At 40.5% G+C, this 16,565-nt stretch overlaps 2 protein-coding genes across 3 annotated transcripts in view; both read right to left on the reverse strand.

The window, feature by feature from the left end:
* EBPL (EBP like) overlaps positions 1 to 979 on the reverse strand; it is a 30,328-nt gene extending 29,349 nt beyond the window's left edge. Inside the window, exon 1 of the mRNA XM_002824278.5 lies at positions 732 to 979. Within this exon, the coding sequence (XP_002824324.3) occupies positions 732 to 902 (171 nt within the window). The 5' untranslated portion in view covers positions 903 to 979. The remainder of the gene's footprint in view (positions 1 to 731) is intronic.
* A 7,836-nt stretch (positions 980 to 8,815) lies between these two features.
* Positions 8,816 to 16,565, reverse strand: part of KPNA3 (karyopherin subunit alpha 3) — a 91,938-nt gene continuing 84,188 nt past the window's right edge. For both annotated transcript variants that reach the window (XM_024230879.3, XM_054529538.2), the window contains exons 13-17: positions 15,778 to 15,882; positions 15,608 to 15,679; positions 15,132 to 15,294; positions 11,874 to 11,968; positions 8,816 to 11,388 (exon numbers count right to left, since the gene is read on the reverse strand). In XM_024230879.3, coding sequence (XP_024086647.1) covers positions 11,290 to 11,388; positions 11,874 to 11,968; positions 15,132 to 15,294; positions 15,608 to 15,679; positions 15,778 to 15,882 — 534 coding nt within the window. In that variant the 3' untranslated portion in view covers positions 8,816 to 11,289. The remainder of the gene's footprint in view (positions 11,389 to 11,873; positions 11,969 to 15,131; positions 15,295 to 15,607; positions 15,680 to 15,777; positions 15,883 to 16,565) is intronic.

Raw genomic sequence — 16,565 nt, forward strand, 5'->3', positions numbered from 1 at the left:
TTCAATATAAATGCCTTAAACACAACCTTCCTGGCTATTTTATAAAATGGGTTGAATCTCTAAGGACACATATTTCCTAAGACCTCGACTGATACACAGAGTGCAAACTTGGGAGCCAGACTAGACTGCCTCAGAATCATGCCAGCTGTGTGGCACTGGAAAGTCACCTAACTTTGCAGCGCCTACCTTCACCTCTGTAAAATGGGGAACAATAATAACTAATTTATGCATGCTGTAAAGATCTGAAATTTTAAACTCAGTAATGCGCCTGGCACACATTAGACACGAGTGTTTCGTTTGTCTTGGCAAAGGCTTCGGGTTTTGCGACAATAGCCTTCCTGCCTCCGGAGCAAGCATCTCTCCTCGCCCCCTCTGGGGCATTTAAAAATGACCTCAACTCTACTCTCAATTATGTCCAGTTCAACATTTACGTGCAGGTTACAAAGCCGAGGAAGCTGAGGTATCTTCTAAACTAACATGGCACGTACAGAATTTTTTTAAAGTTTGGTAGAGGAATCGGCAGCACAAGGCAAGCGGCGCTCTGTTCGCAGACCTGGGAATCAGAACTCTGGGCGCCGCGGCCTCCAGGCGCCTCTCAGCTAACAGTCCTGCCGCAGGGGGAGGGGCTGCCAGCTCCAGGCAGAAAGCCGCAGGACCCCCTCACCCCGCCTTGCCGCCCCCGCTCCCACTCTCTGGGATGGGAAGCGAAGGGTCTAGGCGATGGCACTTACCAGCGCGAAGTGCACCAGCGCGTCATAGCAGAGCCAGATGAGCACCCCGCGGTCCGCCGCCCCCCGCCCGCGGCCCAGGCGCAGGCCCAGGGCGCACCCCGCCGCCAGCAGCGCGGCGCACAGCAGCAGCGACCCGCCAGCCTCGGCCCCCAGCTCCCACTCAGCGCCCATACTTCCGGCTCCCGACGCCAACGGCCCAGGACCATGCGGCGGAGGAAAGCAGGGAGATAAACGAAGGGGCGTGGCTCGCCGCGAAGGGGCGGAGCTGGATGGCCAAGGAGGAGCGGAGCTGACTGGCCAAGGCGGTCCGGGGAGGGACGGGGCTCCCCGGCCGGGTCCCGGCCAGAGCAAGGATTCCCTGCCCGCCTCGCACCCTGGCCAGCCTGCTGAGTACGGTGGTTTTGCCGGGTGTCGCGCATGGAGGTTCCGTAGAAGGAACGTGCTCACCAACTTGCTCAACCGCCTGGACCAAACCTGTTCCCAAACCGAGCCCAAAGGATTGGTAATAGGGCCACACCTTTTGATGCTGTTTGACTTTTAACAAGGCTCAAACTTTAAGCCGCAAAGTGAAGCCTAGGTAGTGGAAATTTTGCCAGTAGACCGGGGCAGAATTTTAGGGGCAAAAGGTTTTAATTAGGCTGCAGCAAGCCTTACCAGGGAGGTTGGGGGCCAAGGGTGTTTTCCACCAGCCGGCTTAAAGCTCTTGTGGCCTACTCTGACAATCTCTCCATTTCTTAAAAATCCAGAAAAGTAGAAGTGTGGGTGAGAGGAGAGTTAAGTCCTATGGGCTTGGCGATAGATGCGTTTAACCTGTGGCAGGCCAGGTTTCGCTATCGCAGGCCTCCATCACAACTGTTTCAGCACTGAGTGGTTAAATTAAATATTAAAAGCTGAGGCCGGGCGCGGTGGCTCACGCCTGTAATCCCAGCACTTTGGGAAGCCGAGGCGGGCGGATCACGAGGTCAGGAGATCGAGACCATCCTGGCTAACACGGCGAAACCACGTCTCTACTAAAAATACAAAAAATTAGCCAGGCGTGGTGACGGGCGCCTGCAGTCCCAGCTACTCAGGAGGCTGAGGCAGGAGAATGGCGTGAACCCGGGAGGCGGAGCTTGCAGTGAGCTGAGATCGTGCCACTGCACTCCAGCTTGGGCAACAGAGCGAGACTCCGTCTCAAAAAAAAAATAAATAAAATTAAATTAAAAGCTGAAAGAGTCAGTGCCCATATACCAAAGGCTAGAATGTAACAAAAGCCCACCAAGAGTTTTGCCTAGGCCTTTCTTGGGCCTTGAAGCATGACAAGATAACTAAGGAATTTTTAACAGGACCCGTTTAGGATTAAACAAGTTTTACTGGGGGTCTGAAGAAACTCCCCAGGCCTCCAAAAACAAGTTTATTGGGAGTCTGGAGGAATTCCACAAGCCTCCATGATTTAGCAGGAGACAAAATAAGGGTAATCATCCCAGCACCCAGACCCATTTAGATTAAGTAAATTTACTGAGGCTCCAGAGGAAGGTCTTCAGGATTAGAAGTTGTTAATCACTTATGTCTTTAGATGAATGCACTCTTACACGTAGACATATAGCTTAGAAGGTATATACGCTCTGGAAAAACTTTGTAATTATGAGTTGGTCTGGCAATAATTTCCAGACCTTCTCCCTGTAACCGGTTGCAGAAATAAAAACTCTTCTTCCCCAGTTCATCTGCACCTCGTTATTGGGCTGCCCAACCCCCAGTTTGGTCCAGGAACAAACCTACATTATTTAACTTCACAACAACCCTATGAGGTCGGTGAAATAAGCCAGTCACAAAAACATACTTATGATTACACTTACAGGAAATATCTAAAATAATCAATTTGCAGGAACAAAATAGAATGGTGGTTACCAGGGGCGGGGCGGGAGTGGGGGGGCGCGGGGAAAAGTGGAGTGTTATTTATTTGGATAGTTTGATTTGCAAGATGATGTTTTGGAGATTGGTTGCACAACAACGTGAACATACTTTACTGAGCTGCACACTTAAAAATGGTTAAGATGGCAAATTTTATGTGTATTTTACAATTATAAAAAAAAAATGCTGGCACTGAACACAAGAAATTTTTCCCCTATCACTTCCTATACCATTTTTTTAATAGCAGTTAACACCAGATAGAATGATCCTTGTTTAAGCACTTACTGCTAATCTCCTGCCACTATAATGTAAGTCTTCAAGGCCAGGGGTTGTGGCTAGCTTTTTTATTGCTGTATCCCTGGCACCTATTACAGAGTTTGACATATACTAGCTGCTCAGTTAAATAACTGGTGACTGAGTATGGCCAATCTAGCCACCTATGCTCTGGATCCTGTCCTGTAACTAACTTATCACCCTTTAGGGACCATTCTGCCCACCTCCCCTTCGGAGCAAAATAGAAACTTAATGAAAAAACTGATCAGATCCCCTGTCTTCATGTCTTGACCCTGCTCCTCAGTCCTTTCTACTCTGGTTCCTGCCTTATCACACTGATAACAGCTCTCACTAAGGTGACTACTGGCCTCCACATCACTGAACCCCAAGAGCAGTTCGTTTTCTTGGTGTAGTTTACTTCTCAGCAGCATCCCAGCACTGAAATATTTTTCCTTTGGTTTTCTGAGAATACAGCCTCCTTAGCCATTCTGTTTCCTTTGCAAGTGCATCTTCCACTACAAATGCCCAGTGAATGCTGCAGCTCCACAACCCAGTCCTAGGCCCTGTTCTCACTCCAGACCCCAGATCCAGGCAGTTTCATCCTTATCCTCTGCTTTAATGACCAGCAAAACCGGCAGAGAACTCAAATCTCTAGCCTGGTCCTATTCTCTGGACTCCAGACCAGTATTTCCAACTGCCCTACTTGACAGTCACTTGGATGTCTCAATATAACCCAAAATGAGCTCATCACTTTCCACCCCAATGTCTGATTCTCTTTCCTATCTCATGTTACTTCCACTCATCAGTTACTACAACCCGGAAATCTAGAAATCATCCCTGATACTTCTCTCTCCCCAAACTTGGCATCTAAGGCATCACCAACTCCTCCTCAGCAGCCAAGTATTTCTTGATTCCATGCATTTCATGGACCTGTTCACCATCTCATCTCTGTGCTTCACTCACTAATGTGACCAGCTACCTCTACATCACTAAATCCAAAGTACATTTTCTGTCCTTAGCCTTACCAACTAGTGATCTTTATTAATCTATTATCCCTCTTGCTTAATGATGGTCTTCCATATAGAATACCAAAATCCTTTGTATGACTTACTAGACTGTGGGGTCTGGCCCCTCCCTATCTCTTTTTTAGCCCTTTCCCATTCCCCTATTAATCCTTCTCTCCATTATAATCTTTCATCTAGCTATACTTGCTTTCTTTCACTTCCTCAAATGCCCCATGGTGCTTCCCACAAGGCTTTGTACAGACTCTTCCCACTGCTGGAAAGCTTTTCCAGTCAATCTGCCCAATAAACTGCCTTTTTACCACGATCAGTGAAATTTTGGCTGGCACTTTTTAAGGGCTCAACATTAGCCTGGTTATCACCTTTCTCAGTAGCCAATTTCCTCTACTATGTGTATCATTGTATACCTCTTTTTTTCTAACATTTGTCAAAACTTGTCTTTTTTTAAATTCCTGTTATTTTTACAAGTATCCTGTGCCATAGCACAGTATCTGGCACAGGACAGAGTATTCAGTATTCGAATGTTTCTAAAGGCTTAGTCATAATTCTTATTTATATGAGACTGAAGACATCGAAAGGATACATACGTAGAATGTGATCTCATGAGAAAAACTAGGCTGAAGTAAATATGAAATTTATTCTTATGTTTAGGGTTGAAAAGGGTAGATGCCCAACGATTTGGGTTAAAGAGAGCTGATGATAAAGAAGGTGTGACTTGATCACAAATCTAATTATGATGAAGCTGGTAAAACAACTGAAAGAATCCCCCCACATTAATAGAATCAAATGTCCAGATAATGGAATGTTCTTTCATTCCAGAGTACTCAGAAACCAGTCACACCACACTCCTTATTGTTGGAATCCTTGGAGTGCATCAAGCTGACAGGAACCAGGTCCAGCAATGACTTTATAATGAGAATGGATGAAATGCAAGGGGTGTTCGGGTAAAAGCAAGCTGATTTTAAAAATGGACGAGTCTCCTCTGCTATCTGGAAATAACAAAGTCTACTCCCAATCAAAAACAGTTCATTTATAATGATGGAAATTTAAGTTTCTTTCTCTTTTGAGACAGGGTCTCAACTCTGTGGCCCAGGCTGGAGTGCAGTGGCACGATCTCAGCTCCGGTGTATGGCAGCCTCAGCCTCCAAAGTAGCTGGGACTACAGGCATGTACCACCAGGCCCAGCTATTTTTTTTTTTCTCTTTTGTAGAAATGAGGTCTCACTATATTGCCCAGGCTGGTGTCAAACTCCTGGGCTCAAGCGATCCACCAACCTTGGCCTCCCAAAGTGCTGGCATTACAGGTGTGGGCCACTGCACCCAGTTTAAGAAAGGATCTTGTAGCAAGCAAAGCTAGCCAATAAATACAAACTCCCTCAAAATGAGTACCTTGTTTCTCAAGCTCTTCTGACTTACTCCTGCAGGAATGTTTCCATAAAATACCCTGCCTCAAAAATCTGATTATGTTTAAAATATGTAAAATGTGTACTTTATAACACTTTAGTGTTATTGTATTACCAATAAAACTTTTACTTACCACCTAGTAAAGTTGCTGTCCCACGAAAATGTTCCTTATCGTATGGTTTCTCACATTATTTGGCACAAGGCCCCATGCATCTTTGGGTACCACGGTTTAAGAGAATTCCTCAAGAAGGTGTATGGCAATTTGCTAGGGTAGGGAAGGGGGATGCTGTAGAAGAAATTCCCTGCAGAGAGTACTTTCTTTATAGCATGGCTCGGCCATAGTTTCTGTTTTTAATAATTTAATAGATGATTTTAAGTTTTCTGATGGGGCCAATCAACAATGCTTCAAGAAGTGATCTTCAAACTATACTATGATTTTCTAGTCCAACTCCAGTTTTCCCTAGATAACTTAAAGATTTTCAACTAGAAGTGTTTGAAAAACACTGCCATAGGGTGTTGAGATTTGGGCAATTAACACATTTGATTGTTTTACAACCCTGTTTTTTAGCCACAGGATAAATTTAAGAGGTAACTAGTTGCTCCATATTTCTATTTCTTTATCCCAAGTCCCTTGAAATAGATGTTCAGTACTACCTGGAGTTTCCTACAGATGATTTGGGAAATTAGGTTAGGGCTGCCTCCAATTTTTCCTAAAACTCAGAATGAAGAAAAGGCACATTTTTGTCTCCTTTTTTTCATCTTATGCATCTGAGGAAAGCCTGGGACTGTTCACACAACAATAAAGTCATGATTCAGGCTGTCTCATTTGAGTTGAGTTTTCTATAGGAATTGATTTAGGACAGTGGTTTACAATCAGGGATGGTTTTGGGCCCCCAGGAGATGTTTGGCAATGTCTGGAGACATTTTTGGCTGTCTTAACTTGGGGAGAGGAGAGAGGTGCTACCACTATCTAGTGAGTAGAGCCCAGGGATACTACTAAACATCCTACATTGCACAGGGTAGATGACACACAACAAAGAATTATCCAGCTGAAAATGCCAATAGTGCTGGGTTTAAAAAACCCCAATTTAGGCCAGGCACTGTGGCTCACGCCTGTCATCCTAGCATTTTGGGAGGCCGAGGCAGGCGGATCACTTGAGGTCAAGAGTTTGAGACCAGCCTGGCCAACATGGTGAAACCTGTCTCTACTAAAAATACAAAAATTAGCCAGGTGTGGTGGCAGGCGCCTGTAATCCTAGCTACTCAGGAGGCTGAGGCAGGAAAATCGCTTGAAACCAGAAGGCAGAGGTTGCAGTGGGTCGCGCCACTGCACTCCAACCTGGGCTAAAGAGCGAAACTCCATCTCAAAAAACAAAAAACAAAAAAACAGTTTAGGCCTAAGTTAGTTGAGGGACTTTATAGGCAAACAGTGGCATTAGGTTGCATTCCCACATCCCTTTTCTCACACATTGTATATAGTACTTTTGGAGAATCATTCTATCACTGCTTTTTAGCTATCTAAACAACATTTATACTCACAGCTTCATATACAGAAATTATATTTCCTTTTCCCCAAAAAGAGTTAAGTAAACTTTCTCAGTTTAACTAGGGTTTAAAAAACTAACCATCACTGTAAGACAACGGACATTCATGAATGTCAGTTGCTCTTGTTTACTTGTTTATCCGCATTAACTAATCCCCTGAAAAGGATGAATGACCCTTCTTAAAAAATTTTCTTTTCATATAAAAATAGAATTTTTTTAAAAGATGGGGTCTTGCTATGTTGCCCAGGCTGCTCCCAAACTCCTGGGCTCAAGTGATCCTCCTGACTCAGCCTCCCAAGTAGCTGGAGCTACAGGTGTCTGCCACCAACCACGCCCTTCAGGATGACCCTTCTGAAAGAAATGATGGCAAGATTGTATGAGTACTATCACATTTACTTACACACCAACTTCTTTTAAAAGTAATTTGCAGTGGCATTATACAAACGTAAACATTTCTATACTCAAAAGTTTGGCTGCTCCTTTGTTCTTTTAATTAATGCAAGATTTCATTTAGTGCCATAACCTTTACCTAACAGGTTAAAACTTTTAGATTTGCTCTGATTACTATTTTCCATAGTTACATGTTTTCAAGGGTTAGCCAGGTCTTAAAGTATGAGTTTTTGTTTCATGAAAGTCACAATCATACCATCATCTCAAATAAATGGACTTTTCTAAGTTATAGTATTTAAACCTGAGACACACAGGGAGAATGCCATGTGATGACGGAGGCAGAGACTGGAGTGATGAAGCTACAAGCCAAGAAACGCCAAGGATTGCCAGGAACCACCAGAAGCTAGGAAGAGGCAAGGAAGGATCATCCCCATGAAAGTCCCTAGACAGAGCATGGCTCAGTCATCACCTTGATTTCAGACTTCTGGTCTCCAGAAGTGGATGACAATATATTTCTATTGTCTGAAATCACCTGGTTTGTGGTACTTTGTAATGGCAGCTTAGGAAACTAATACAGATTTTGGCAATTCTTATTTGTCACAGAATAGTCTCAAATCTAGCATTATTATTGATCATCCTGGTTTGTTAGAAGTTGAGATGGAGCAGGAACCCCTCTTAAGGGCCTGCCAGATGCCCCCCAAGCATGGAAATAAAGGAAAATTTTGAGTTCCTTCAAGGGAAATTCCAGGCACCTAGCTAGCCCTATGAATAAATAAGCAACTTGATAAGCAAGAGAGTAATAGTAGCTTCAAACAACAGCCAATGAAGTCACAGGATGTTTGGTTCCCTATAGAAACTAAAGATAACATCTTAACATATGTCCCTGAGTTGTTCTTCAGACACCTGGACCCCCACCAAATGGATCCACTGGCCAGGGAAGGGGGAACTGAGGACTGAGCTCTGACTGCCATTCTTTGTTCTAAATGTCTTCCTGAGGGGCCTATAGGAAGTCACGCCCGTGGCGCAGACTTAGCATTCTTTTCTGCTGACCCCAAGTTTTTTGACAAAGCTTTGATTCCTTAATCAACTGCAAATAAGAAAATCTGTGAATTCACCTAGACCTATAAGTCACCCCCTGCCACCCTCGGCTTCAAGACAGCCCATCTTTTTAGGCCAAACCATTGTGTATTGATGTACAATTCTGCCTGTAATTTATGCTTTCCTGGAATTCACCCCTGCCTTTAAAAACCCTTGCTTGTAAAGCCATGAGGCAAGTTGGGTCTTAAGTGTGAGCTGCCTCATTTTTCTTGTTTGGTGCCCTGCCTGCAGATAAATGCCCTCCTTTTTCCTGCTGCAAAACCTTGCTGTGAATGTTTGGCCTAACTGTGCCAGGTGAACAGACTCCAGTTTAGTTCAGTAATGTGGTGTGAAGGAGATATTAAAATACAATAAAAGAGTAATTCATGATTTACCTCCATTGTGATTTTTAAAAAAATAATTCCAAATTTAAATTTAACCATACAGAAAACAAACAAGTTATTTTCAGAAATAAGTTTTCAATGTTTTATCATATTTGATAGCAGCTTTTTTTATTGGTTACAAAACCTAAGCCCATATACAAAATTAGGAACACATTTAGATGCCTCTTTTGAAAGAACGTTTTAGTCTTTTTAAACTGAGTTTAAAAAAAATAAAAACAATGCAATTTTTAAACACTGTTTTGAAAACTTAAAAGTGCAGCAATATACTTAGTTTCCTTTATCTACGAAATGGTGCAATTCCAATTCAAAACTGGTAAGGTCACAAATTGAATCAAGGAAATGCATACAAATGTCTGCACTACTTGATGCTAATGTTCACTTAAATGTTAGTTTGCACTTTAAAACATGAGAGGAAATAGGAATCATCACAGTAGAGGCCCAATTTTAATCATAATGTGTGCAAATTTTAAAAGGTAACTGTCAGTTAAGTAAGGAAAGTCCAGAAGAAACTAAACTGGAAGGGGTACAGTTCACAATATCAAGAAGATTTGGACTTTTAAGGGTTTCACCGAAGTTTGTGACCTTAATTAGCTTTCACGTTGTTATTCCTACTTTTAGCGAACACCACACAGTTTCAAAAATTTAGACTATAGTGTCCGAACAGGATGCAGTTACCATATGAAGCTTTAACTCAAAATTTGGATAAAGAAAAAAAGGCACAATGAACTTCAACTCAATTTTATGTGCACAAGAGTTGAAAAATCTGAGCCACCTTAAAGAGAAATTGATTCTAAAATTTATAAAACCTATAAATAATCAGAGGCCAAACCACTATATTAAAACAGATTCTCTAGCAAGTAAAAATCTTGCAGTTTAAACATACGCTTGTATCCACTTTAGATACAAGACAAAACTCACTCTTTAAAGTGGCTCCACCTTGGCAGATACATATATTTGTAATGAATGCACACCTGCTATGTGTTGTTTATCAGTGAAAACACCCCAGCTGATTCACAAAGCTCTGATGGCATCTGTCTCATCTTCATCACAGTAAATACACCCCCCAATGGATAACTAAATTAGTTTAGATTTTCTATCCCTTCACATCAATGCATTGGGAAATTATACCCAGTAAACAAGAGCAACAATACCATTTCTGTGACAGCACAAATTATTTAGTTTAAACATTTTCAAATCCATATTCTTTCATTAATAACTGGGTCAGACAATTTATCAAAAGCAATAACTTGACATAGTAATACCGGATTTTGCAGAATTACTTAGAGATCACTGCAAATCAGGTTTATGTTAAATAACTGCAAATTACTCCTCTACACAGATCCCTGTCTGAATCTTTTAATATGTGAAGATGCTTTTAGAGTAGGATCTGAATTAACTTTCCCAATACTCAAAGAATGAACTCTTATGACACTTCTAAATAGTTGCTGGTTTGTTGCCAACCACATTATCAAAAGCACTGGTTACTAAGTAAAAAATATTTTAAGACTAAATTACAGTAAACATGAAAGCTCCACAGTTTAAACCCAATATAAATCAACCATATCCAATTATCAAATTAAAACAAAGAATATTAACTCCTGAAAGCTGAAAGCAAGATTTTTTAAAAAACATCACCAATGGGTATTTTAGACTTTTGCAGTTTTTTCTGTTTTTTGTTTTGCTGTTTTTCCTTTATACTCAGGGACTCTTGCTTTCAACTTAAACAGAAGTTCAAGTCCATAACAGGTTGCAGCTCAGGTAAAATACCATGCACAGCATTTGATTACTTCAAAACAGCAGGAACACACAGGCTGAAGAGAGTGGTCAAATAGGGCTTGCTGTTCTCAAAAATTAGGTATAATGGCAAAAGCATTAATATCCATATCTAAAGTTCTTCCTCCAACCCTGGCTTCTGAGGCAGATAATAAACACATCAATTACTGGTAGATGAAGTAGTTTTTTTTTTTTAAAACTTATCTGTTTATTCAATAACCAAGTTTCTTGTTTTTAAGTTACTTTTTTTGTGTCAGTTCCACCAATGAAAATCATTTGGCTTGTACTTTAAAATCTATTCTTCCACATAAAGAATATGAAAATATGTTTGTGGAGGACAATGATGGAGGCTCAGATCACACTGCACCTCTTTAGTCTTCCAACTTGTATATGCATCATACCAAAGTGTCTTGATCCACAGCGCACCATTTTCCAAAGGAGTATCAGTGGGCAGCTGACATGTCACCACTATGGAATATTTATTCTAAACTGGAGACTGCAGTTGTCAGCCTGTGGCACCAGGGAACAGGGAAAAATAGGGTAGTTGAGATTGTTAAGGAGAGTTCTAAAACAGTTTAGGAAATCATGCATATGCATTTACAGTCCATGTGATAGTGACTTTTGGCAACTGCAAAGTGACTGAGACATGGCTTGCTTTAGAAGCATCAAAACAAAGAGGCATGTGTGTTTTGGAGCCTTTTGTTGCTGTTGTTCTTATCATTTGGTAGCCATCTGGTGGTGCTTCATATTGAATGTGGGAAAGATGCTGCACTCAACTGAACTTAAAAATTAAATTCTTTTGTTTGAAGGTTGGCTGTTGGATCAAAATTGTAAGTACCTCCTTGTGTTGCTTCAGGAATGAGGCAGGGATCTTCATCAATCTATAAAAAACAAGAAAAAAATCCTTATTAGGTTATGATACTATACATTATTATGTAAGTGGCATTGACTTTTTACCTCTTAGCAAATAATTCTATGTGAATGCTTTAATCAACTAAAAATATTCGAGTAAATCAATAATTTTATTAAGAAATTTAACAATTTAAAATTTAACACATTTCAAAACTGCATCGTTAAGTTTCTGTATCTGGGACCTAGATTTATTTAACTTATCTGAACATACATCACTTATATAATTACTATTTCTTCCTAGTTAATAGATTACAAATGAAACAAGAACTGTTTTTACAACTTTACCTTATAATGAAGTTTCAAAGTATTTAAGAGAAAGTGACTGATGAAATGTCTAATAGAAATACAGTACAAACTTATGTCATCCTAATAATAAAAGGAAAACTTAGTAAATTTACATCGTGTATAGGTTTTCATTTACATGAAGACACACCCTATTTTAATATCTACTTACATCATCACCAGAGAAATACTGATCTATGATTTCAAATGCTAATTTATATATGTCTTCGTTTTCATGTTGCTGTAAAACTTCAATTTTCTCCAAACCTGGTAAGAATAAAATAATCAAAATAACTGGTTAATTGATAAAGAGATACTAATCAAAACCACGCTCATTTTAATCATGAAGAAATCCTAAGGAACTCAGAACACACTGCTCTCCCATCTAAGATGGTGGTTTGTCTAAAAAACAGACAAAACACGGGGCTGCTTCTAGTTGGAGGACCAGAATCCCACTAATTTTTTCCTTCTTAGAAGCCCTTGAGGTACCTGGATCCCGGAGGCAGACAGTCTAACAAAACACCCAAACAATCCATTTGACAGAGGGAAGCTGTGGCATAAATATATAAAGAGACTTATTTCAAGTTATATGGCAAGTTTGTGACAGTACTAGAACCAACTTCCCCACACTGCTTTAATATAATTTTACTAATCTTTTTTTTTTTTTTTTTGAGACCTAGTCTCGCTCTGTAACCTGGGCTGGAGTGCAGAGGCGTGATCTCGACTCACTGCAAGCTCCGCCTCCTGGGTTCATGCCATTCTCCCGCCTCAGCCTCCCAAGTAGCTGGGACTATAGGCGCCTGCCACCACGCCTGGCTAAGTTTTTCTATTTTTAGTAGAGGCGGGGTTTCACTGTGTTAGCCAGGAGGATCTTGATCTCCTGACCTCGTGATCCGCCCACCTCAGCCTCCCAAAGTGCTGGGATTACAGGCGTGAGCCACCGCGCCTGGGCTTTTTTATTTTTTTTATTTTTTTTTATTTTTTGAGACAGAGTCTCACTCTGTAGCCAGGGCTGGAGTGCAGTGACATGATCTCGGCTCACTGCAACCTCCACCTCCTGGGTTCAAGTGTCTCCTGCCTCAGCCTCCCAAGTAGCTGGGATTACAGGGGCCCACCACTATGCCCAGCTAATTTTTTGTGTTTTTAGTAGAGACGGGGTTTCACCATGTTGGCCAGGCTGGTCTCGAACTCCTGACCTCATGATTCGCCCGCCTTGGCCTCCCAAAGTGCTGGGATTACAGGAGTGAGCCACCGCACCCGGCCAATTTTATTAATCTTACTGCCTCATAAAGTAATTTGTATCTTTCTCTTTGTTTTCCAAATGTTATTACTTTTATATAACCACAAAATGAGTTTTTAGAACCTTATAATTGGTATAAAAGATTATAAAAAAAAAAAGATGAAGATTTAAATTTTGAAAAACTTTCTTTAAAAAATGAATAGAGGTCTTATGTCCTATAGCCACAATGAACCTGGGAGAAAATATTTCCAGAACAGGTATCATAGAATGCCTTCATTTATATTTCCAATATATTTACTCCACACATCATATACACGTTTATCAATTTCAAACCTTAATATTCTCCCTTGAAATGTCTTTTTGAAGGTTATTTTAAAATAGTTGCATTTTTTTCTTATATACTAATAAACCAGAAGAATGAGGGAAATCGCTGCCAAAGTGCTTTATACAATTATAAAATATTATTAATATGTATCCTAACTATTACTCCTATAGACAAAAGTAACTATATTGATAAAAAGCTGAAGAGTAATAATTCTCTAAGTTGCTCAAACTTACTGGGTTAAGTTATGAACCTGACTACAATGCTAATTTTTAATTATCTTAATAGTAAGAAGATCTGGATTTTAACTTTGCTTCTATCACAACCTACTTCTGTCACCTTGGACAAGACTCCTTAAAATCTCTGGGATAATTTCTTCTCAAGAAATCTTCCCGGCTGGGCGCAGTGGCTCACGCCTGTAATCCCAGCACTCTGGGAGGCCGAGGCGGGCAGATCACCTGAGGTTGGGAGTTTAAGAGCAGCCTGACCAACATGGAGAAACCCTGTCTCTACTAAAAATACAAAAACTTAGCTGGGCGTGGTGGTGCCTGCCTGTAATCCCAGATACTAGGGAGGCTGAGGTAGGAGAATTGCTTAAACCCGGGAGATGGAGGTTGCGGTGAGCCATTACACTCCAGCCTGGGCAACAAGAGCGAAACTCTGTCTCAAACTAAATAAATAAATAAATAAATAAATAAATAAATAAATAGAAAGAAAGAAAGAAATCCTCCCAGTCTGAGTATTCTATGACACTACTGCATTTGTTTTCTCTTCAAATAATAAATAAATAAATAAACAATAGAATATTCATATAAAGTAGTCAATGAAATGTAAAATCTAAAACATGACATTATGATAAACTAATTTAAGGTTTAAACATGTTAGTACATATTGAACATGTACATTTAAAAACAGAATTTTAACATATGTTTCACATGTCATTAACTAAAGAATAATACAGTATGTCAAATCACAATTATTTCTCATTAAAATTTCAAAGTAACTGCCACAGTAATAACTTCAGGATGTAGTTGTGGAAATCATACGAATCATTACAAGATTAAAACAAAATATCTAGGTGACTCAGAAGTCAGTAACCTTTTCCAACTATATGAAATAATATTTCCTAAAGTGGGGTCCACAGAATTACATGCTAATAACACACAAAAAAAGTGTTTCATTGTTAAGAAGTTTAAGAAATGCTGGATTAAATAAAGCTTTAAAATTTATGTAGTGGTTGTAAGGGCTCTTAAATTTGCTGTCATGCACTGTGACTTCAAGAGAAGTATTAGTGTTTCCTAAAATGCAATGTCAGGCCAGGCACAGTGGCTCATGCCTGTAATCCCAGCACTTTGGGAGGCTGAGGCAGGTGGATCACTTGAGGTCAGGAGTTCGAGACCAGCCTGGCCAACATGGTGAAACCTCGTCTCTATTAAAAACACAAAAATCCGCTGGGTGTGGTGGTGTGCGCCTGTAATCCCAGCTACTTGGGAGGCTGAGGTGTGAGAATTGCTTGAACTCGGGAGGCGGAGGTTGCAATGAGCTGAGATTGTGCCACTGTACTCCAGCCTGGGTGACAGAGCAAGATTCTGTCTCAAAAAAAAAAAAAAAAAAAAAAAAAAAGCTATGTTGTCAATCTCTAGAAGGCTATACAGTGACTTTCACAACCAGATTTTGCAAAGTATGGACTACTGTCTTCTGGAAAATCCTCTTGGAATGCAAACATAGTGAATAAAGAAAAGCAACATACTGTGATCATTTAAAAACAACGTATCCTAGTAATTTTCTGTCTAGTAAGTTGACTTTAAAGAACTTATGTTTCAGAGTTCCAGTGCTCAAATACTCTTCTTCAATCAATCCACTCTTACCTCCACATTCCTCTATTATTTCAGCTATTGTGCTTGCTTCATCACCGGCCATTATCAGAATGTTTTTTAGACCATCTAGAACCACCTGAACCACTTGAGAATCTTTCACTGACAGTAAATTACAGAACGGTGGTATTACATTCTGCTGTACAAGGTACTCAACCTAGACAACAAAAGAGAAGAAATATTTTTATTTACATAATTATCTATTTCCCAGTACGGTGTCGTGCTACATGGAAGGCTGAGGCAGGAGGCTATCTTGAGCCCAGGAGTTGGAGGCTTAGTGCGTTATGGTCACGCCTGTGAATAGCAACTGCACTCTAGCCTGGGCAACATAGCGAGACTCCATCTCTTAAAATAATAATAATTATCTTTTCCCCAAAAAGAACACAATACAGTCAGCAACTACTAAACATAAGAGAGTAGCATGCTTTCCAGTATTAACAATCATGACAGTTACATGTTTTCAAGCTCACCTGATCTTTTCTGCCACTTATTGTTAAGTTGCTGATTGCCCAAGCAGCTTCTTTTTGTGTTCCAAAGTCCCCCTGAGGGTTAAAAATGAGATGATAAAATGGACTCTTTATCCAAAAAGTCTTGGTTATTAACAGATTAATAGACACGGTGAACTCATAATATGACCAACCTTAGCAAGCTGATGAATAATCATAGGAATTAATCCAGCATCTATTACAGCTTGAACTTGTTGCTGGTTGCCTGCTGTTATGTTGGAAAGGAACCACACTGCTTCCTATAATTGAACAAAATATAGGGCACCTTTATTTGAAAAATAATACCTTTAATGCCTTTCTAATATATTTTATATAGACAATAACAAAATCACCTAAATTACGTTAAAGAGACTGCATCTAAAAAGTGATTAGGTATACAAAATCTTCTATTTTAAACAAGTTATAAGGAAATTTCCATTAATTATATTTGGGCTCCAATAACCTGGCATTTATCCATTCATTAATATATAGGCCTACTATAAGCTAGGCATTATTCTAGGAAATGGTGATTTTATAGAAGTGAACAAAACAGAAATCTTTATTCATGGAGCTTACATGTCTGTGCATTAGCTTCCTCTAAAAGACAGCAATAAATATACAACTGAATTTCTTTTTTCTTTTCTTTTTTTTTTTGAGACGGAGTCCCGCTCTGTCGCCCAGGTTGGAGTGCAGTGGTGTGATCTCGGCTCACTGCAAGCTCCGCCTCCCAGGTTCACGCCATTCTCCTGCCTCAGTCTCCCGAGTAGCTGGGACTACAGGCACCCGTCACCACGCCCGGCTAATTTTCTTCTACTTTTAGTAGAGATGGGGTTTCACCGTGTTAGCCAGGATGGTCTCGATCTCCTGACCTCGTGATCCACCCGCCTAGGCCTCCCAAAGTGCTGGGATTACAGGCGTGAGCCACTGCGCCCAGCCACTATAC

Source organism: Pongo abelii, chromosome 14 (genome assembly GCF_028885655.2).
Source record: "Pongo abelii isolate AG06213 chromosome 14, NHGRI_mPonAbe1-v2.0_pri, whole genome shotgun sequence".
NCBI lineage: Eukaryota > Metazoa > Chordata > Mammalia > Primates > Hominidae > Pongo > Pongo abelii.